This window comes from Capricornis sumatraensis, chromosome 1 (genome assembly GCF_032405125.1).
Source record: "Capricornis sumatraensis isolate serow.1 chromosome 1, serow.2, whole genome shotgun sequence".
Lineage (NCBI taxonomy): Eukaryota > Metazoa > Chordata > Mammalia > Artiodactyla > Bovidae > Capricornis > Capricornis sumatraensis.
This window is the reverse complement of record NC_091069.1, coordinates 208304570-208328195: the sequence shown is the minus strand read 5'-3', so window position 1 is coordinate 208328195 and position 23626 is coordinate 208304570. Positions and strand designations below refer to the sequence as shown.

General features: G+C 37.0%; 1 protein-coding gene across 1 annotated transcript; it reads right to left on the bottom strand.

The window, feature by feature from the left end:
• Positions 1–16483: 16483 nt before the first annotated feature.
• On the bottom strand, positions 16484–19426 carry SLITRK3 (SLIT and NTRK like family member 3). The gene has a single exon (XM_068989068.1). It carries the CDS (start codon positions 19424–19426, stop codon positions 16484–16486), a length of 2943 nt encoding a protein of 980 aa, XP_068845169.1.
• Between the last annotated feature and the right edge of the window lie 4200 nt (positions 19427–23626).

The window sequence follows — 23626 nt, the reverse complement described above, 5'->3', positions numbered from 1 at the left end:
ATAGCAGAAGGCAGAGGAAAGCTATGACAAATCTAGACAGTGTGTTGAAAAGCAGAGACATTACTCTGCCAACAAAGGTCTGTATAGTCAAGGCTATGGTTGTCTCAGTGGTCACATATGGTCATGAGAGCTGGACCATAAAGAAGGCAGAGCGCCAAAAAAACTGATGCCTTTGAACTGTGATGCTGGAGAAGATTTCTGAGAGTCCCTTGAACAACCAAGATCAAACCAGTCAAACTTGAGGGAAATAAACCCTGAATACTCCTTGGAAGGACTGATGCTAAAGGTGAAACTCCAGTATTTTGGTTATCTGATGTGAACAGCTGACTCATTGGAAAAGTCCCTGATGCTGGGAAATATCAAGGGCAGAAGGAGAAGAGAATGTCAGAGGATGAGATGGCTGGATGGCATGAACATGAACATGAACATTAACTTGGGCAAACTTCAGGAGATTGTGAGGGACAGGGAGACCTGGCATGCTGCAGTCCATGGGGTCGCAAAGAGTTGGACATAACTGAGTGACAAGACAACAACAACAAAAGCCCTAATATCCCAGGTTTTGTTTTCATGGGATGGAAGATATTTAGCCCTGAGACCTATTATCTCTGTTTATCTGTGGGATCCTCATTAGACTAGCTTTCTGTTGAACCATAGTAACTTTAGTGGAGAAACTTGAACAAAAGGATGATATTACAAACTACAGTAGTCTTTGCTTCTAGTTGTCACTTCAGTTGTTAATTGCAGAAAGCAGAGGAAATCTTAATGCCTGTATTACTCATTTAACATAGATTCGTAGTTGTTGGGATTTGTGTTTTTTTATTTTTTCATTTGTTTTGACATTTTCATCTTTTAAGATAAGAGCATAATCCATAATATTACAAAAATAATTATGACTCAGAGCAGAATCTACACACAACAGTGATATATTGGAAATCCTCAGCTCTTCAAAACAAATTTGATCATGTTGCAATTTCATAACTATAAGCAATCAAAAAATAAATTTTATTAGGAGATGCAAAAGGCCTTTTATGTTTCTTAGATTTCAGCATGTTGTAAAGCTCTAGTGAGATATATATTTTATGAGTATTTTCAAGGCATGGGAAAGTTTTCCCTGTGAGTTATTCATTATTACCGTATCTGCCCTCCATACAACATCGTGTTTTTACATAAGCTGGTTATTCAGAAAAATTCAGGTTGATATGCTTAATAACTTTTACACTGGGTCAAAATATGAAACAATTCGAGTCTCATGTTCATAGTTTTTGTAAGTTTTATGTTAACTTTTTAACTTATGTTTGTAGCATTTTTATTAGTGGAAATAGTAATAAAAGTATGTGGAATATAGGTACATATAGCTATATATTTGAAAAGTTTACTTTAAAATCCCAATATATTAGTCTTTAATATCATATTTTTATATTTTAATTTTATATAAGCCTACTTTACATTTGAAGAATTAATTATCTCTACATCCCTGATTCTGTTTAATAAGCAAGATATTCTTACATTACATCTTCTAAAACACAGTGTACTATGCATCATTTATTTGTTTTGACAACCATTTAAATTCTGCAATTCTTTTGCACAATAACTTCTAAGATATTTTAATGAATTATACTCTAGATGTATTAAAAGATACAAATGTACAATTTTGGATTTTTTTTTTCTAATAGAATTAGAATTCAAACACAGTATGTTTCAAGAACCCCATAAAGTGCCAACAGGAATATGCAGTTTTAATGCAAAGTCAAGAATTCAAGATAGTTAAAGTGTAGCACCACAGTAGCAAGCTTCCTGATACCCAAAAAAGAACTCTGAATTTACATAAGCTGAAAATACATGAAATAAATACCAGCAAATTATAAAAGTATGTCATTGTATTTGCCTTACATGTTTATTTTGGGTCTAATTTTACCATCAACTAAACTTTCATTGATTGCCTTATTATTTCCTTTGGTAGGATAGAAAAGTGTGTGATCATAGTAGCATTCCAAAGTTCAAACATTAGTACAATGAAAGATCAGACAGATAAATTCAAGAAACAATTCCACCTGCCATTGCATCAAAACAATAAAATACCCAGGAATAAACCTACTTAAGGAGACAAACTCCAGTACTTTGGCCACCTCATGCGAAGAGTTGACTCATTGGAAAAGACTCTGATGCTGGGAGGGATTGGAGGCAGGAGGAGAAGGGGACAACAGAGGATGAGATGGCTGGATGGCATCGCTGACTCGATGGACGAGTCTGAGTGAACTCCGGGAGTTGGTGATGGACAGGGAGACCTGGCGTGCTGTGATACATGGGGTCACAAAGAGTCAGATACGACTGAGTGACTGAACTGAACTGAAGGAGACAAAAGTCCTATACTCAGAAAACTGTAAGAAGCCTGTGAAGGAAAGCAAAGAAGACAAAACCATATGGAAAGATATACCATGTTTGTGGATTGGAACAATCAGTATTGTCAAATGACTATACTACCTAAGGCAATCTACAGATTAAGTGCAATCCCTATGAAATTATGAATGACATTTTTCACAGAAGTGGAACAAAAAATTCTCAAAATTTGTAGAGATACAAAAACCTCAAATAGCCAAAGCAATCTTGAGAAAGGAAAACAGGGCTGAAGGAATCAGGCTGACTCCAGATTATACTACAAAGCTGCAGTCATCAAAATAGTATGGTACTGGCACAAAGTGGAAATATAGATCAATGGAACAGGATAGAAAATCCAGAAATAAGCCTATGCACATATGGTTATGACATAAGAGGCTAGACTACATAATATTGGAAAGACAGTCTCTTCAGTGAATGGTGCTGGGAAAACTGGACAGCTGCATGTGAAAAAATGAAATTAGATCATTCTTTAACTCCATACACAAAAACAAGCTCAAAATGGATTAAAGACCTAACTGACCCAGACACTGTAAAACTCCTAGAGGGAATCACAGCAATATTTATTTTGATCCACTTCCCAGAATAATGGAAATAAAATCAAAAATAAAGATATGGGACCTAAATAAACCAAAAGCTTTTGCATAGCAAAGGAAACAATAACAAAACAGAAAAGCAATCCACAGGTTGGGAGAAAATACTTGCTAATGATGTAACTGATTAGAGATTAGTCTCCAAATATGCTTAGCAACACCAAAAAAACAACCCACTCAAAAAATGGGCCAAAGACTTAAAGTATACACTTCTCCAAAGAAGACATTAAGATGACCAATAGGTACGTGAAAAATGTTCAGCATTGCTGATTCTTAGATAAATGCACATCAAAACTACAATGAGGTATCACTTCACACCAGGCAGACTGGCTATCATCAAAAAACCCCCAAACAATAAATGCCAGAGAGGGTATGGCAAGAAGGAAAGCCCCCTACATTGTTGGTGGGAATGTAAATTGTAAATTGGTACAGCTGCTATGTAGACCAGTATGAAGCTTCCGTAAAAAAATAAAAACAGAGCTACCATATGACCCTTCATATATTCAGAGAAAAATGTTATCTGAAAAGATACATGTACCCCAATGTCATTGCAGCACTGTTTACCATAGCCAAGACATGGAAGCAACGTAAATGTCCATTGACAAAGAAATGGATAAAAAAGAAGTGGTATATATACGCAATGGAATATGACTCAACCATTAAAAAAAAATGAAATAATGCCATTTGCAGCAACATGGATGGACCTAGAGAGTGTCATCTTTAGTGAAGCAAGTCAGACAGAGAAGGGAAAATATTGTAGGACATCTCTTAATTGTGGAATCTAAATAGAAATGATCCAATGAACTTAGTTACAAAACAAAAACAGACTTACAGACTTAAGAGAAAGAGTTTATGTTTGCTGGGGGAAAGGATGTGGGGAATGGATAGCTAGGAAGTTTGGGATGAATATGTGTACACTGCTATACTTAAAATGGACAACCAAAAGTGCTATATAGCACATGGAACTCTGCTCAATGTTATGTGGCAACCTGGATGGCAGGGGATTTTGTGGGAGAATGGATACATGTGTATGTATGACTGAGTCCCTTCTTTGTTCACTTGAAACTATCACAACATTGTTTGTTAATCAGCTATATGCCTCAATACAAAATAAAAAAGTTAAAAAAATAAATAACAAAAAAGATTCAAATGTTAGTAAGAACATAAATGAATTTTTTTTTCTTTTTAAAGTCTGATATTACCTAAGTGAAAATGTGGTTAGCTATGCATTAATATTTGAATCTTATAAGATAGAAATATATTTTATATATTATTCATATGATGAGCCATGCACTTCTTCACTCATCAGCTAAATTTACCTCACCATTATCCACAACAGGATCAGAGACTGAAATATATGAATAGAGATAGTCATCATCTGTCACTAAGTGTGAAATTTTGTAGTGATATATTTGGATGGTATAGAAGAAATAAAAAATTTAAATTGCACATCCCTTTAAAGGAATGTTGTGCATAAAATTCGTGTATGTATGCCCTACTTTATTTACCACTCTTGGCTGGATTAATATTTCAATAAAATTTTCAGTAAAGTGGTAAAACTATCAGTTAAACAATGATAACAATGAAGACATCAACAAAGCCTATTAAATTATTGCTCTTATTTATAAACATTTAAACAACTGATCACAAGCTTCACTAATGCAACATCTGCACATTACTGGGTAAATTCCTTTGCTTTGGGTGCTGTTGAGGAAGATAAAATTAAGTTTTATAGATCCTCTCTCTCCCTCCTTCCCTCTTTTCCTTCATTCCTCCTTCCCATCTTTCCTATCTTTCTTTTCACTATTTTCTCCTAAGAGACAAACTCACACTACTCAGTTTCTTCAGTCTTATTTCCTTTAGGTCAGTGTGTATATTACTAGTACAGAAATGAAATAAAAGTATGAGTTTATTAATTTCCCATACTGTCATAGTTCTTGCCACCTCTTCCATACTCCAGCCCCCTCTATCTCTTTTCATCTTTGCCCTGGGTTGCATACCAAAAGGCTATAAGCTTTTCACAAGAATTCATAGGCCTTACATATTTTAAAACTCTGTTCATGTATTTAGTCAACGAATATTTACATACTGTCTGTTGTTATGAAGGCTGTGTATTCGAAATAATGGGGGAAAATCATAGTATTGTAGCTATTCTAGAAACAAGATAGGATCCATAAAGCTCAGAAATTTGATCAGAATGCATTTTCCATAGCTATGCAAAATATGGTCCGAGACAAGAGCTACAGAAGACTTGAAGAAAGTCTGTATTCTCAAGTGTTTATAATATAATGGATAAGTCAATAATTCTTGGTTTAGACAGGCAAAGTGACTGAAGGACACTTAGGGTAAAATATTCCAACATATTTTATCTAAATCAGCATAGCATAAATTGCATACATGAGTATTTGAGAGAATATCAAAATTTTGTTGTATCAGTAAAGGTCTACTGGATGATGGAAATTTGAAACTAAATTTAAACATGAGAGATGTGTATTTTCAGAAAATAAAAGGATAACCATGGTGATTTGTACAAACATGGAAATTAGCAAATTCCAAATACTGAAAGATGAAGCACTTACTTGGATGCAACTAAAGACACTTGTTGCGAACAGCAGCTCCCTAAGTTCAGGTTGATGAGTGAATATATCAGAACTAACTTAGGAGCTTTTTCTACCGACAACACACTGTCTTCTCTATTGTTTCATTTTCTGTGTGCAATATATATTTGTTTATTACCTTTTTGTGATGCCTCTTATAGTGTAAATAAGTGTGGAACTCTGCATGTTGCAGTTAATATAGGCAGAGAGTAGTTTACAGAGAAATTTCCCAGAATTGATATCTCTACCTGCCCTTCTTTAGACACAGTGATTTATAGAAATGCTAATTTAATTTTTAAATGGGGTAGAAGTAATGCATTTATCATCTCAAAATGGGATAGCCAAGTTTAAATTAATGAGAAGAAAAGTGATTTATTGTCAAACTTATGCCTGGTTTGTTTAACAAAGAAAACATTAGTAACCAGACTTTATGTATTATTCAGCATTCTACAGTATATTTTACCCTGTTTTTAATCCTTAATTTAAATCTTCTTAAAATTTCATCTGTGCAGTGATGCATTATATAAATGTATTTGATAAATTTATTTGTAAATAAAATCCATATATGTGTATATATTTATATGTACAGAATATATATATATATATTAAAGTTATTTAAGCAGCACTCAGATATCAGTTATCTACATTTATAAAGAGAAAAGAGTTTATGATCCAAATTAAGGAGTAATTTCAGTATCATTTGATAAAATTTAAATTAAAAATACCAATAGAGAAGAATAATGTTATAGCTAATGAAAACTGTTTAAATTACATATTTAAACAAGAATCATCATAGATCTAGGATATATTGCATGACAAATTGCAAACATCTGTTGGATCATAGAAAAAGCAAGAGAATTCCGGAAAAACATCTATTTCTGCTTCATTGATTATGCTAAAGCCTTTGTTGGGATCACAACAAACTGTGGAAAATTTCTTAAAGAGACCACCTTACCTGCCTCCAGCAAAACCTGATTCAAATTGCCAACATCTGTTGGATCATACAAAAAGCAAGAGAATTACAGAAAAACATCTATTTCTGCTTTATTGACTATGCCAAAGCCTTTGACTGTGTGGATCACAACAAACTGTGGAAAATTCTTAAAGAGATGGGAATACCATACCACCTTACCTGCCTCTTGAGAAATCTGTATGCAGATAAAGAAGCAACAGTTAGAACTGGACATGGAACAACAGACTGGTTCCAAATTGAGAAAGGAGTACATCAAGGCTATATATTGTCACCCTGCTTATTTAACTTATATCCAGAATACATCATGCGAAATGGTGGACTGGATGAAGCACAAACTGGAATCAAGATTGCTGGAAGAAATATCAATAACCTCATGTGTGCAGATGATACCACCCTTATGGCAGAAACTGAAAAGGAACTAAAGAGCTCCTTGAAAGGAAAGAGCAGAGTGAAAAAGCTGGCTTAAAACTCAACATTCAAAAAACTGAAGATTCTGGCATCTGATCCAATCACTTCATGGCAAATAGATGGGGAAACAATGGACACAGTGACAGGTTTTATTTTCTTGGGCTCCAAAATCACTGCAGGTGGTGACTGCAGCCATGAAATTAAAAGACACTTGCTCTTTGGAATAAAAGCTATGACAAATGTAGACAGCATAGTAAAAAGCAGATAGTTTGCCAACAAATTCCATATAGCCAAAGCTATGGTTTTCCAGTAGTCATGTATAGATGTGAGATGTGGACCATAAAGAAGGCTGAGTGCCAAAGAATCAATGCTTTAACTGTGGTGCTGGAGAAATCTCTTGAGAGTCCATTGGACTGCAAGGAGATCAAACCAATCAATTATAAAAGACATCAATCCTGAATATTCATTGAAAGGACTGATGCTGAAGCTGAAGCTCCAATACTTTAGCCAACTGATGCAAAGAGCCAACACATTAGAAAAGATCCTTGTGCTGGGAAAGATTGATGGCAGGAGGAGAAGGGGACAACAAAGGATAAGATGGTTGGATGGCATCACCGACTCATTGGACATGAGTTTGAGCAAGCTCTTGGAGATGGTGAAGGACAGAGAAGCCTTGCATATGGTAATCCATGGGGTCACAAAGATTCAGACAAGACTGAGTGACTGAACAAGAACAACAATGGAAACTGTTTTAAATCACATATATTTGACTCTGGAATAGTCATAGAACTAGGATATATTATATGACAAATCACAGTAAATTTTTAATAAATAATTATTTTTCTTAAATATTCATAACTGGTTTATGTTCCTTAAATAAACTCTGATATGGGGCAAAGGAAAAAAGTATGTTAACACAGCCCCCAAATTAACTGTGTTGTAATGATTTATGGATTATTTGGGAAAACCACTAATTAAAAGAGAGGACTTCATTTTACACATCTGTAACATGAATTAAGTTAATTGTCTTAGTTTACATCATTACCTTCGTTTATCCTTATAATTTCTTTTGCATTAAAATTTATTTTTTATGCTCCCTGACATCGTACACAAAAATGAATTCAAAATGGATTAGAGACCTAAATGGAAGTTTGTATACTATGAAACGCTTGTGCCTGCTAAGTCGCTTTCAGTCATGTTTGACTCTTTGTGGCTCCCTGGACTGTAGCTCTGCAGGCTCCTCTATCCATGGGATTCTCCAGGCAAGAATGCTGGAGTGGGTTGCCATGCCTTCCTTCAGGGGATCTTTCCAACCCAGGGATGGAACCCATGTCTCTTATGTCTACTGCATTGGCAGACAGGTTCTTTACTGCTAGAGCCACGAGGAAAAAACAGACAGAACACTCTTTGACATAAATTGCAGCAGTATCTTTTTTGATCCACCTCCTAGAGTAAAAAAATTAAAAACATAATAACCAAATAGGACCTAATTAACCTTAAATGTTTTTGCACAGTAAAGAAAACAGTAAACAAAAGAGAAAACATTTATCTAAATGAAAGAAAATATTTGCAAATGAAGCAACCCACAAGGGATCAATCTCTGAAATATACAAACAGCTCATGTAGCTTGGTAACAAAAAAAAAAAAAAAAAGCAATAAAAAATGGCCAGAAGATCTAATATTTCTCCAGAGACATACAGATGGTTAAAAAAAACTCATGAACAGATGCTCAGTGTCACTAATTATTAGAGAAATACAAATTAAGACTACAATGTGGTATCACCTCACACCAGTGAGAATGGCCATCATCAAAAAATTTACAAACAATAAATTCTGGAAAGGGTGTGGAGAAAAGGAACTCTCCTACCATGCTGTTGGGAATGTAAATTGGTACAGCCATTATGGAGAACAGTCTGGAGATTCCTTAAACAACTAAAAATAGAACTCTCATATGATAGAACAATCCCACTCCTGAGTTTATATCCAGAGAAAATTATAATTTGAAAAGATACATGCACCACAATGTTCATTGCAGCACTATTTATAATAGTGATGGCATGGAAGTAACCTTAATGTCCATCGACAGATGAGTGGATAAAGAAAATGGGGTGCATATATTCACTGAAATATTACTCAGCAATAAAAAAAAAAAAAAAGAGCAAAGTAATGCCATTTGCAGCAACATGTATGGACCTAAAGATTGTCCTATTGAGTGAGATTAAGTCAGACACAGAAAGACATATATCATACAATATCACTTACACATGGAATCTTAAAAAAAGGGTACAAATGAACTTATTTACAAAACAGAAATTGAGTTACAGATTTAAAAACCAAAATTATAGTGTAAGGAAGGGAGGGATAAATTGGGAGATTGAGATTGATATATACACACCAAATATTTACTTTTACTTATGATTGGTTTAATTATTGTTAAGGGTTAATTTCATGTCCAATGACTACGTCAAATAATGGAGATTGAAATGGCTTAGAATCATGTTGGAAGATACAGTGAACCAATTATAAGGTTTAACTCTTCCAAAGGTAGAACATCAAAAAATTATTATGAAAGTCTAGTTCAAACTTTCTACACTAAGCCTTTATCAAATGGTCTTCAAAAAGAGAAAGCATATTTTTTCTCTTCTCTTTCCATTGTCCTTTTTGTTGAGGAAGTTTTACTAAAAGAAAAAGGAGAGGTCATGGACATAATTATTCCACAAACAGATTATTTTTACCCATTAATATTTTCTTTGCCCACCTTCCTCTTATTACCTGCTGGAGATACAGAGCATCTAATAAAACTGTTAATTAGAAATAAAGGACTAGATTTCACTTTTGAATACAAATTTTGTGAAGAATAGCATAAGGAAGCAAAAAAAAAAAAAAAAAATCCCAAATCAATTCAGTACATATAAGATGCCCAATTTAGGTAGATTTTAGAGTTTTTCTTTCCCCTGCAAATTACAGTATATGGTTAATAGTTTACATATTGACAGACTTTGTTTTATTATAAAGCTAATTATGAAAGGCAAAAAAAGAGACATTTTAAGATAAATTGCCATAATTCTGCTGGGGAAAAAAACCTTTAGAATTCTAATGAACAATATAACAGCTAAATGGAAAGTTTGAACTGAAAATAAGGGAAATATGCTGAAAATGTGTGGATTCCAGTAGGAAGAGTGGGTCTTAACACAGGTATTTTACATTATTGATTTAATTTTGATTAAACCAATATTTTGAATGCATGACAAAGACAAAGGGCATTTTAGAGTAGGAAAATCAGGACATTGAGATTTTAAAGATAAGGTCCACATTTTTAAAGCATTTGGTGGTTCTCTCTTGATCTTCAGAAGTGGTTCTAAGTTTACTATTTTAGGTTCTGACTTTTTTCACTGGACTTAAAAATGATTTCACAGTGAAGTGAGATATGTTGGATTATTTTCTCAGCTTCAGGTGCAAGATAAGTGAATTGAACATTTTGTTATCGGGTGAGGGGTTTCTCATCATTCCCTCCTCTTGCCTTAGCACCTAATTTGAGCTCAGTGATTGTGCCCTTAGTCACAAGAATATCTTGGTACTGAGTCAAAAACAGAAGTAGAAGCAGAACTGTCAGGAATAGTGAAAGGAATTAGATCAGAAGTGAGAAGAGAACTTTCCATTTCTCCACATAATCAGATGACATCCTTGTTTCAGCATCCTTTTTCAGAGCTAACTTTGCCACCCCAGGTTAGGCAAGATATGCTCTTGTTTTAAATTCTACCAAAAATCATTATGTAGTCTTTCCTCATGCAAATCAACTCTAAACCCCAAAAGTTCCTAGTAAAGTCCCCAAAAGCACAAAAACCCTGCATTCAGATATAATACAATATCAGTTACATGGTACTTTTCCTCTTTACGAGAATGGTCTGCTAATTCCTCTTCAAGAGAATGGTCTGCTAATTATTACAATTGAATTAAAATAAAGTACTCAGGTTTGTTTTTAATTGGATATTAGCACATCCTTTTTGATGAAACTTTTTTGATACAATTGAATACACTGTAAATTCTACCAGTTCACTATACTCATAAACACGTGGATGAACTGATACACTAAAGAAATATTTAATTATGTATGCTAAGCCTTTTTATACTGGGTGTTATTGAAGAAAGCCTTCTTTTTACTAGTGTTTGTCTATGTTTTAATGTTTGAAGGTATTGGAGGGTTTGGGTCACCCATGAATTTATGATAAAGTCTTCTTGTCTATATATCTTTGAAGTTCATCACAAGTATCAGTTTCTATTAAAATTTTAAAGTCATATGAAAAAATCATCTATATCTATGCAATACAGAAGAAACAATACATATTCTCAAAAAATGTATATTATTTTCAGGAGCAAATATTATCAGAATTAAAGAGGATAGTCAAACCATTACCTCTTCACAACTAGCGGACCTGGGGTATACCTGCCTTCTTGATTGAAAAATCTATGCCTTCAATTTATACTTTATAAAAGCATACTAGAAATGACCACCTCTGCTTATTATTATTTCCAGTATTATATATTATATATCAAGGATGTTATTGAAAAAAGTAAAATAGGATGCTGAATGTCTTAAATAAGTCCTTTACTTATATTTACCTTTAAGATTTCATTTTTTCTATATATCTAAATAAATTACAAAGATCTTATCAAATTAATAAAGCTGCTGAAATTGTTTTTACCTGCAAAATTTATTTTGGAAATATAAAAATGAAAGAAGCACTTGCTTTTCATTTGACTTGTGTTGCATATTTATAAGAGATTAGTTTCTTTTCTGTGAGGACTTGACTTAAATCACAGTTTGACTGAGATTTGTCCCCTATGACTTAAATAATAAAATGAAACAAATTGGAAGATAAAAGACTTTTAAATTCAGAGATACTAATTACAGAGTTACTTTTTACATGTGAATATTCCCAAAGTTAAGACTCATAATTTCATCCAGCTTTACTTGGACAGTAGCTAAACAGAAGCAAGGAAAATAAATGCATAAGACTGAAATTATTATACATGAAAGAAAAAGATCCATAATTTACATGTATATATAATCCAGCATATATAAACTGTATACATGTATATACAATGTATATACATATATAATAGTACTATATTTATATACACACACACATGACTGCCCAATTACACATGTGTTATTGCTCCTATTTAAAAAGGCATAGAGTATATTTGTTAAGCAGAATACGTATATAGTAAAATTTGTGATAGTTATTTATGTTCTGTTTACCTGAATTTTCAGTTGAGAATTTTGAGCTAAATATGTTACAAATGCCTAAGCTCAGACTTCCCTGGAGATCCAGTGGTTAAGACTGCAGGGGGCACAGGTTCCATCCCTGGTCAGGGAAGTTCTGCATGCCACATGGTGCAGCAAAAAGGAAAAAAAGAAAAAAAAAAAATGTCTAAGCTCAAATTCAACTTGCTCAAGTCACTTAAGATGAAATCTTCTTTTAGTCATTTCCTCTCATATTATCTTAACTCATTACAGTCATATGTCTTATGTTTTGTGGAGCATCTTGTTAATGATTCCTTTGTCATAGCCATTTTACAAAAAAATACAACATTTATTGGCTTAGACAACATAATTGCAAAAGGTTAGGACTGTGTGAGCAATGAATTTATACTAAATGGATCAAAATAATGTGTTACAATGGTCCAAGAAAAGTTATGTTCTGTGATTGCATTATCAATTTTCATAATTCGAAACACAAGTATTCTTTGTAGATAGCAAGAATTTAAAACTAGCATTCCTAGATAAGGAAAAAAAAAAACTTTTCAAGCTCAGTAAGCTTTTTCCTTGTGATCTCTCTTTCTAAACTTTTATTTAAAATATGGTGCTCATTATCCTTACATTTTTTAGTATTTTGCAATTAGATGAAATAATGCATTTTAAATTAAAACCTAAAAGTATTCACATAATAATACTGTACAGAAAAATAATGTGTTAAAACTAGTAGGATTTAAGTCAAACTAACATTTCACTTTCAAGTATTTTCTACTCACTATCTCATAGTTAAAGGGATAAAACAATACATGTTGTTACTGTCAAATATTGTTATTCTAATTTGTAATAAAACAGCAAAGAATATAAGCAGATATTAGTCAGATCTGGGACTGCTTCAGTCTAACTGACCATCACTATGAAGTGAATTAATAATCTGTCTTTTAAAAAAAATAATCATTTTACTGTAGCAAAAACATAGAACAAATCCTAATCATAGGACCTATGTTAATACCCATGGTACTTGAAGAAAACATATCTGGTATCATAAATTGAAGTTAACTTAACTATTTTTAATGCACAGCTAAAATAAGTGGCCTTGCCAAGGGAATAGAAAACTCTATGGAAGCAAAATATTATCTCTTTAGATACAAAATTTCATTCTCATATAAATTTATTTTCATTAAATAAATTTATTCCTAATTCAAGGGTAAAATTCATACCTATATTTAAGATAAGACAGTCTTACTTTCTGTATTTAATGAATAAAATATAAACATAATTATCAGGTTATAATTTGATATGGTTTATGGACACTTTTCAAATGTTGAAAGATCTGGTTTTACTAAGGATTGTACTATAGTCTGATTTGTATAATATGTCATGTTATAATTGTATGCATAGTTGTTAAGGAAATGATGATAATGTTAGAAGTATCTCCCTTTGCACTCTGAGTTTTATTATGCACATGCTTTCTGTTAATCATCAAAACATTTGATTAGGAAGAATGGGAACATGATAAATACCTAGTCTAGAGGGACTTCATAAATCTGATAGTAAGCCACTTAAAGGTTAATACTAACTTTCTGTGCCTTAAAAGAAAAAATCTTCAGGTAAAGGATGAAGAGATAATTAGAAAGAGCAAGGAAGGTGAGATAACTTTGAAAAAGGTAACTTCTGGGAAAGTGAAAAGAAAAGAAGAAACAAAGAACAACAGCTATGTAATAGTGGGTCTGATCTTGCTTAAGAGCTGTATTTCAGTATTGTATATAGAGATATAGTGAATTATACCCATGGACTTTTCTTCATCTGAACTGATTCCAAAATATACTTCAAATAATGGAGGAGGAAAGTTTTAGATATAATGTGCCAAATACAAGGTAGTCCTGAAAAGTTGCATTTTACATTGATATACTTGTGTTTTATTTTATGCATATCTATGTTATTATTCATATATAATTAATCAAGAAATATACAAATATGTTATTCTAGACATTCACGGGGCTTTTTTAAGTACCGTGCCTTAGTTTTGTATCAGTTATGGAGCTTTAGAAGCCACTAGTCTTCTTTTTTATGGAAAAAAAATGTGATGTAAGGCATCAGGGCCTGCAGTGAATTACATTCAAAACATAATGATAATTTCTACTAAGGACAACTGGAGGAAACTAGCAGAGAACGCTGGCCTCACTGCACAGCTCTGCAGCTACAGGGTCTATGAATCTCTGGAGCTCTGCTGGCCTCTACTGGCCTAATGAGATAAATGCCTGTCTCAAAGCTCTCTGGTTTCTTTGTATTTGTTCCGTTTTCTTCACAAACAAGATACTGGCACCTTAAAAATACGATTTTCTTTGGTTTCGCTCACATGTAAATGGATCATAAATTATTGTCAGATTAACTTTGCAACATCGTTTTAGTGTCATACAGAAAGATAAACTCACTCAGCATCCTGTCTTAGTTCAAGCATGTTTGGGGTTGGTTGTAGTAAATGGTTGATAAAAGCAAGAGCTAAAATATAACAATGACAGCTTTCAGAGATAACAGAATGCTGATGGTCAAATTGGCTCCCAGGCCTTATACTTTGATTGGTTGGTATGTGTGTGTGTGTGTGTGTGTGTAAGTAATTTTAGTGCATATTATTTTAAAAGTATAGCAATTTCACTTTTCCTTTAAGCCTTTAACTATCATACGATTCATGGATTCTTGATCACTGTCTCCTAATTAATCCTGTACTTCTTAGCAACATATTTACAGTTTCTTCCAATTGCATCCTGCCTAGGAAAAATGATACATCATTGGAGTACTAAGTTTGAAACTCATAATTCAAGAGAAAGAAGTGAACTATATATCGATAAATCACATTTTTTATGTCCCATTTGTGTCCTAGTGTGTGGAATGGGTGTGGTAAGTTACAAGATTTATTAACATCACAGTGCATCAAACTTGTTAATAAACTAGCTTTCTGTGTAAGAAGTAAAAGAAAGATTTTTAAAAATGGGAGCACGAAAGGCATGGCATAGCTGGAGTTTAAAGTTCAAGCTTTGTATCCTCTATATATAATGTATTGTGTTTTTCAAAAACTTTTTATTAGGAAAGCTATACCAGACGCATAATCACTATACAATGATTAAACATTACCTTTACAATTTATAATCACTGAAATTACAGAATAAATATATGCACATTTCTTTTGAATCTTTGTGTGTGAGAGAGAAAACATTAAAAGTGCTTCCTACAAAGCTGTTAGTGATATATACCCAGTTGCTTTTTTATGTTTTTTTTATATTATATATATATAAGAAAGTGCAGATGTTCTCCAAAAAATCTTGGCATCAGGCTGAAGTGTCACAAAGAAGGTGCTCATCCCTAGGTAAGTGCCTCCGGCTGTTAAACCACCAGGCCTCCACTTCAGTAGGCTCCAGCCTAGAAGATGACTTTTCCAGGGTGGTAGGAGAGATGTTTTGAGCTGTACACTAGAGGAGAAAGGAAGGTGAAGCTATGGAGAGGATAGGAATGGATCAAACCCGAACTAATTAGATTGGGTTGAATGGATGAGGGGTGTGTGTGTGTATGCGTGTGTGTGTGTGTGTGTGTGTGTGTGTGTGTGCCTACAACAGAAGGAAGAAGCTGCAGGTTTAGGGACCTAACTATGTGCAGTGATTTGTGATGTGCATGTGGGTATGTGTATGAGAGAAAAAACGAGTGGGTGAAAACATTCCAGCAAAGCCCGCCCCCTCCCTCCCCGTCTTGCAGTTTCCAGGCATGCAGCAAACTGCATTGTTAATACATGTACAGAATCTGTGCCATGATGGGAAGAGGAACGAAAACCACAAATGTCAATCTGTTTTCCCCCCTCCCTGTCAAAACAAACTACAACTAAAAAAAAAAGTTACTGAAAATAAAAAGACACATTGAATTTTACTTAATTAGGATCAATACAATGATCCCCAATATACCTTATACATGGCACAGTCAAAGTCTCAAGTTTCAGTATAAAAAAATAATGATAACATTTGCTGGCAAAAGTCTGCGAAGGCACTTCATTGATTAATGATCTGTGTATGGCCCTTCCTCCAAATCACATCTGAGTGGGGAGAGCATACATCTGTATTTTCTAGTTATCATGCGGTTTCAGTTCTGTTCAGGGCAGGGAAGTTTGTGAGGATGGAGTTATTGGGACAAGTGTAAAGGGAGCAAGGGATATATTTCTTTTATTTTTCTTTTCTTTTGAAAAAAAAAAAAGCACTAATGTATTTTTCTTTTTCTGTTAGAACCTATATGTTGTCTTCTCCAGGACTTCGAGGTAATCCGGCTTGGTTTGAAGTTTGGCCCTTAACTCGAGGTAATCACTTTTTTGGGTTTGGTGGTCTGTGAAGCCCTTTCCAGCCGAGAAGAGAAGGGTTTCTTTGAGCCTGGCGTCCTGCTGTAAGTCTGGGTATTGCATGCCAGGAGGATGGACATGCAGTTCCTTTAATTTGGGCACTGTGCCGTAGAGACAGTCCACAAACCCCACCGTACAGGGGGCTGGTTGTGGCCTCTCTCGGTCTAGTAGCATACTGCTGCCACCACAACCTCCCCCCGGAGGAAAGAGCACCACCCCGCCATTCTTCTCATGGTGGCGGAACCCAACCAAGTCTCCCCCAGTTCCCGAAACTACCCCGGAAACCCCACCAACTGCTGAGTGCTGAGGGTGAGGGTGATGATGATTCATGGTCACTATGGTATTAAGCTGGGAGCTGGACACTGCCAGCGCCCACTCCTTTTCTTTTTCTAGCAATGTCCGGTAGTTGTTGTGGTTCTCCTTGGGTGTCTCAGCAAACTGCTCACTTCCTAGGAGAACCTCCCCCATTCCCGGAGGTTGTATCACAGGAGCCCCACGTTCTGCACCCCCTGCCTCTGGCCCTGATGAAACAACCACCTCCTCCTCCTCACGAGGCTTGTAGATGGGGTTGTTGCACATCTGAGTAACGGGATGAGGAATGTACTCGTATACATGACCCACAGGAGGGGCCTTCTCTGGGGAGGAAATAGTTGGTCGACCACCACCTCCATTTCCACCTCCACCACCTCCACCATCCTCAAAAAGTCGGTGGCATTGCATCTGGATGCCAGTGAGGTCCACGCCTTCCTGCCTCTTGCTTCTAAAGGGCAGCTTCTTCCGGCGCCGTCGGAGGACATAGGCAAAGAGGCCTGCAGCAACAAAGACTGCTGAAAAAAACAGAACCAGCAGGCTGAGAATCAACACAGAAAGGGGCACAGGGCCCCCAGGGGGAGAGAACTCATAAGGTGATGCATTCGTTGGCCCTCCAGCAAGGTGAGCATCTCCAGGCTGAGCTGGGGATGCTCCAGCTGGTGCAATGTGTAGCATCTCTGGGCAGAGAACTTCCAGTTCAATCGTGCGCACGTCACGGTGGGTGAGGTTCTCAGGGCTCCTGCATAGGACATCACCCACCACACTGACTGAGCTGATGGTTTCGATCCACTGTTTGAAGGGAACCAGGTCACAGGTACAGTCCCAAGGATTCTCATTGAGGTCTATCTGGACAATGGCATTCAAGTGTTCTAGGACACCAGCCACAGGAAGATAGAGGAAGTAGTTCTTTCTCAAGTTGAGCCGAGCCAGGGATGTGCCTGCAAAGGCATCTGTTGGCAGGGTCCTCAGCAAGTTATTGTTGAGGAACAGCAGCTTCAAGTTGGGCATGAGGCTGAAGGCTGCAGGCTGGATTTCCCGGATGACGTTGAACTCAAAGTACAAGTAGTGCAAACTCTGTAGGCCTCGAAACATGCCTGGAGTCAGCTTCTCGATATCATTGCCATTGAGAAAGAGGCTCTTTAGGTTAGGCAGGTTGATGAAGGCCCCATCCTGGACATAAGAAATACGATTGTTCCCCAGATGTAAGAGATCCAAGGAAGAGAAATTCCAAAAATCAGAACGGTATATTTTCTGAATCAGATTGCTACTCAGGTACAATTTCTTGGCATTCAGAGGCCTTGGAAGAAGTTCAGAAATGTTATTAAATCCTCGCTCTTTGCAGTTGACAGTCAAACCAAGGTCATTGATATGCAAATTACAGGTACACCCAGTAGGGCATATAATGGGAATGGGTGGTCTGGTCTGATAAGGAGCAATGGGAGGTTGGTTTGGACCAGGGTATAAAGCTTGAGATGTGGACGGTGGCCTTGGTGTTCGAGGCTGTTTGGTGGGTTTGGGCTGTTTATTTGAAGACTTGTATTCAACAGAAGAAGCAGTAAAATGGACAGAGGACAGCATCGAGGAAGGCTTAGTTGGCCATGCATTCTCCTTATTTGATGACAAGTGGGGAATCCCCAAACTAGCCTCCATCTCAGAGTCAGACAACAAGGGACAGAGTTCTGTTTTCCTGATTTCTCGCAGGTCCTTTCCATGAAAATGGAAAGGAGTCTCACAGGTGATATCTCCCACCAGGGCAGTGTAAGGAATGCGTTCCAGCCAACTCTTCAGTTGCACAATTTCACATGTACAGTTCCAGGGATTTTCTTCCAGCTGGAGCTCCATCAGGCTTCTGCCAATGTGGTCTAGCATTCCTCGGTAAAAAAGAACTTTCAACCTGTTTCCACGCAGGTCCAAGTGGGTTAAGGAGACAGCCTTAAATAAATTTGTTGGAAGCATGGGAATGAGATTATCATTTAAAATCAGAACTCTCAATTTACTTAGATTCCGAAATGCCCCACTCTCAATACGTTTAATTACATTGTAGTCTGCCTGAAGATATTCCAGACTTTCCAAGCCAAGGAAGGTGTCATTTCTGAAGACGTCTAGTTTGTTCTCGTGAAGATATAATCTCTTTAAAATCTTAAGACCATTGAAAGCTCCTGTTTGAATGTCCTGCAATGCATTGTTCCCAAGGTTAATGGACACAGCATTATTCAAATGAAGAAAACTGTTGGTGTACAATTTCCTCATTGAATTTCTCTGCAGATACAGTTTAAAAGGTCTTGACCAGAACTCAGTAATCTGACTAATATTTGTAAATCCTTTGCTGTCACAATGTATATGAAAAAGGCTTTCTTTAACTTCACAGTAGCATGGATCAAAACAGGGCTCATCTATTTCCTCTGAGTCCTCTATCAGGGGAATTGGGGTAGTCCATCCTAAAGCAATTGTGCTTAGAAGAATTATCCACAACATCCTTCCTCTGTGAAGCATCTCAGCTATAGAAGGCTTCATCATTCGTGGTTGATTACAAAACTGCAACAGAAATAAAGATGCAGATTTTTAGCTTTTCATCATATACACTACTCTAATTGATTCCTATATGTGGACCTTTTTAAGAGTGATATAAAAACTTTAGTAATTGTTGAACTGACACTCAAAATAACCTATCAACATGCTTAATACGACCTATATCTTAGAATTAGGAGACTGAAGTATTGTGCCATGTGATGACATTTTCCTGAATCAAGCCATACCTGGTGAAGGGCATATCATTAAATCAAAAGCAGCCTTTGTTGTCTCTTGTAGCAAGCAAGGAAACTGGCATACAGTGATTCCTCTTAGGGATAGGCAGATTCAGTAATAATGGCAATTATTTGGCCATTACACTTGTTTGCCTATTAAAACTCACATTGTTATCAGAGGTGCCTATTATGGATCTGATTGAAACTCTGATGGAAGAAAATGTTCTTTAAACTATGGGTTTCTGTTCATAAAAAGATAATGGCATGCCCCAAAGTTATTAGATTAAAGAGTATGATAGATTATGAGCCCTTGGACCAACATCAGATGTTAAGCTGTGTAAGATGATTGGAATCTCAGGAAAACCCAAGATTTCTCTTAAGAAATGAGCACAATATACTTAATTTTAGTGCATGCCCAGAAACTCACGGTACCCCAACCCCTTTTGCCCAAGCACAGATTATTAACATCTCCTTTAATTAAATGATTTCTATATATGTGTATCATTTGGCTGTTTAAATCCTTTAGGTGTGATTAGCCTTTCTAAAAAATAAGCCCATGCAGTTGTCAGAGCTAAAGATAGTGACAGCTAAAGGGTGCTGAGCCTAGGAGTATCTGTATTAAAACACTTGCAGAGCTTAGTTTGGAATGTATATCTGTTCCTTCATGATCAACTGAGGAATCCTGCAAAAAGATGGAATGGCAGGTGGTTTGTAGAGGAGGTTTGGGTAAAGGCAAGAAATAGTGGAAATCTGGATTCTTAACCTGCTGATAAATGATCTATCACATGAAATACATTTCAGAAAGATATTGCTCTTTTCCAATGAGAAGGAACAAATACAGTGCACTATTCTAATAATACGGAGCTTTCCTCCATGGCTCTTCTGGAGCCTAATATCCATATATGAAAATACATATATAAATAAATTATAATAATGCAGTTATATTAGATTGCCCTTCTTAGTCACTGAAATATCAATCAAAATTGAATTGTTTTTGATCAATAAAAATAAACCCGACTTTTTAGTATGTATTTTCTTTCCACACAGATGCATCCATTAAGGAAATATTTTGTCAACCTAACTTAAAACACAATGATATAACTTATAGGGAGAGTGAAAAGAGTAAATCTCCACATTCAGCTTGCAAATGATGTATGCAGCTGTACAGAGAGGAGAACCCTTAAGAAAGCAAAGAGAAATTTGCCTTAGGCATGCAGTACTCAATTTTTGGAAACAATTAAATGAAAAAAAGAAGGCAGATGAGGCTACACTGCAGTATCAGTCTTCCTTGTATCCCTTTTAAAATATTAAAACCTCTTTAAGTTCTTCCTTTTCCACCATTCTTTCTTTTTTTTTTTTTTCCTATGTTTTCCCTTGTTTTTGAGGTCCCTGAGATTTAGACAAGAAAAGCTCCAGATGGCTTTGACTTACCTATTTTGCAGGATTTTTATTTTTTTAAGCATTGATCATCGTGGGAGGGGGGAAAAAAAGAAGAAAAAGAAGCTTGAGTTTAAGGATTCTTTCTTTCCCTCCCCCTTCCTTCCTTTTGCTGAAGCTGAAGCAAAGGGGGATAGTAGGGGGTGGGAGAAGAGACCACAGAAAAAAATAAAAGCAAGCTTGAGACGTGCTGAGAATGCAAGGGGCCTTTCAATGGGTTTCTTTAGAATGCAGAACTGCCCCTTGGCACACTCAATAGAGGAGAGAGAAGGGGCTGCTGCAGGCTTCCAGCTTCGCTGCCGCCGCCGCCGCCGCCGCCGCCGCCGTAGCTGCTCTCCCTGGGTACCGGCAGCACATCATTGGGCACTTGGAGGAAGGGCGGGAGGAAGGCAGGGAGGAGGGCAGGCTCAATCACAGTGCAGAATCGCGGACTTCTCTTGCGCTGGCTTTTTTTTTTTTTTTTTTTTTTAATATGTGCTGTAACCCTGGATCCGGCTTTCCACGTCACGAAAATGAGCCCCGAGAAGGGGAACGCGCTTACCATGGGGTCGGGCGCGAGCACTAGGAAGCCGTGACTATACCGTTGTGTGTGTGTGTGTGTGTGTGTGTTTAAGGGGAGAGAAAAGAAGTGGAAGGATCAGGATGACAAACTGTCAAAATTTTTTAAAAAAGGAAGAAGAGATCAACCAAGGGGAAACGTTCCTTTGGTCGGGACGGGGGAAGGGGTGGTTGGCATTTTTTTTTTAATTTTGATTTCTTAATTTAACTCTGAAGGAAACCATTGCCTGACTAGTTTGCTCATCTAGTTCCCTAATCTCCGCTCTCTAGTGTACACAGTTTGAAAAGTAAGACTGTTCTTTGGAATTATCCTTTCCACAGCCCACACTTACTCCCAAAGACGGGATAAAGGGAAATTCAGGTCTCTAAACGAGAAGAGCTGAATATAGCTGATTCTGCTTGGGTGTCCTAAGTAAGAGCTCAGGCAGCCTGAGAGACTTGGACCGAGTTTCCCCTGCATTTTGCTTCGATTTCTTTGCACCAGGAATCCTTTTGTGGTGCGGTAGTTCGGAGCCTTCGATTTCGCCTGGATTCAACAGCCCTGGCTGCTTCCACATTTTAAAAACCAGAGACAAGGCAGTGCTCTGGAAGGATACGCAGACCACTTGGGTAACAATGACACATTTCACTTCTTCCACCAGGAAAGACCTCGTGGGGATAGGGGGCAGCATTTCAGGGTTTAGAGTCCTTTTTTTTTTTTTTTTTCCTTTCATTTCTTTGCCCCGCCCCTCCCCCACAACCCCCTCATATTTCTCCGTGGTATTTTCGGGAAGAGGATGGTAGAGAGTCCTGAGGGTGGGGTTGATTGAGGGAAGACGTTTCAGTGAAGAGGAGCCACCAGATCAGAGCTCACAAGGATTCTCTAAGAAGAGTTTTTAAAGCCTCATCTGATGGTTTTACAGTCCTACCTGCTGGGACGAAAATGCACCTTAGTAGGGAAACTGGAGAGAGGCAAGTGTGCAGCAAAGGATTCTAGTTAGCGACAACTGTGCCTCGGGGATGTCGCCCCCGCCCCCACAACACACATGAATCCTGTCATCATCTCACAGGGAAGGGAAAGGCTTTATGGTCGCTAAAGAACTGGACTTGCCCAAGGGCTCAAAGTTAGCTAGCCCGTAAAGGTGAGTTTTTCTTAAAGCACTTTTTCACGAGACGAAATGTATATGTCATTACCATTCTAAATATATAAAAATAATCTAACAGAAATAAAAAACCCGTTACTTAAAAATCAGTCATAAGATATTTGCATATTTTGCATTAGAAGTGACCGCACCTGTGTCCACCACTCCACAGTGGCTGTCAGAGACTAAGTAAGCAGGAGGGCAGGATTCTCTTAACGTTCCCCAAACTTAACATTTCAGACCCACCCTATCTATCGGTCTCAGCCAAGAAGCTGAGCTCAGAACAGAGCAATCCCGTCTCTTTCACCAGCTGCCCCCCGCCCCAGCCCCCAACACCATCTTCTGTACCCAACGTGCAGAGATGGTGACTATTTCAGGAATCTTATCGGAACCCAAGATGCGATGGAATCGATGGTTAACCGGGAGGCTTCCCTGCGCTCCCAATGACAGTAAATGGCCCTCTCTGCAATCATTCTCTGTTCTGTCTTGAACTACAACCACCACCACCACCACCACCACCACCACCACTCCCACCCCAGCATCCCGCTCCAAGTTCTTGATTTGGGACATGTCCTAAAGGGCATTTCACCATTTTCCTTTCCTTTTTCTCGGTGTAGTGTATCTAAGAGATAGGAAGAGCTCCAAAAGTTAGGGGATGAAGGGCCCTGGAGTCCGGATTTCGACCGCTTCCTGCTGCGAGCGCCCAGCATCATTTGTTTGTCCACAGGGAGGACAAGAAGCCCTTTCTCCCCACAGTGCCCCCTCCCACCTCCCCCTCCCCTTTGCTGGATCTCCGAGACCACTAATCTCTCCATATCTAAAATTAAATATTCCAATATGGAAGCAAAATGATTTTC

Coding starts and splice junctions, on each gene's coding strand:
- SLITRK3 (XM_068989068.1), bottom strand. CDS start 19,426: ATGATGAAGCCTTCTATAGCTGAGATGCTTCACAGAGGAAGGATGTTG.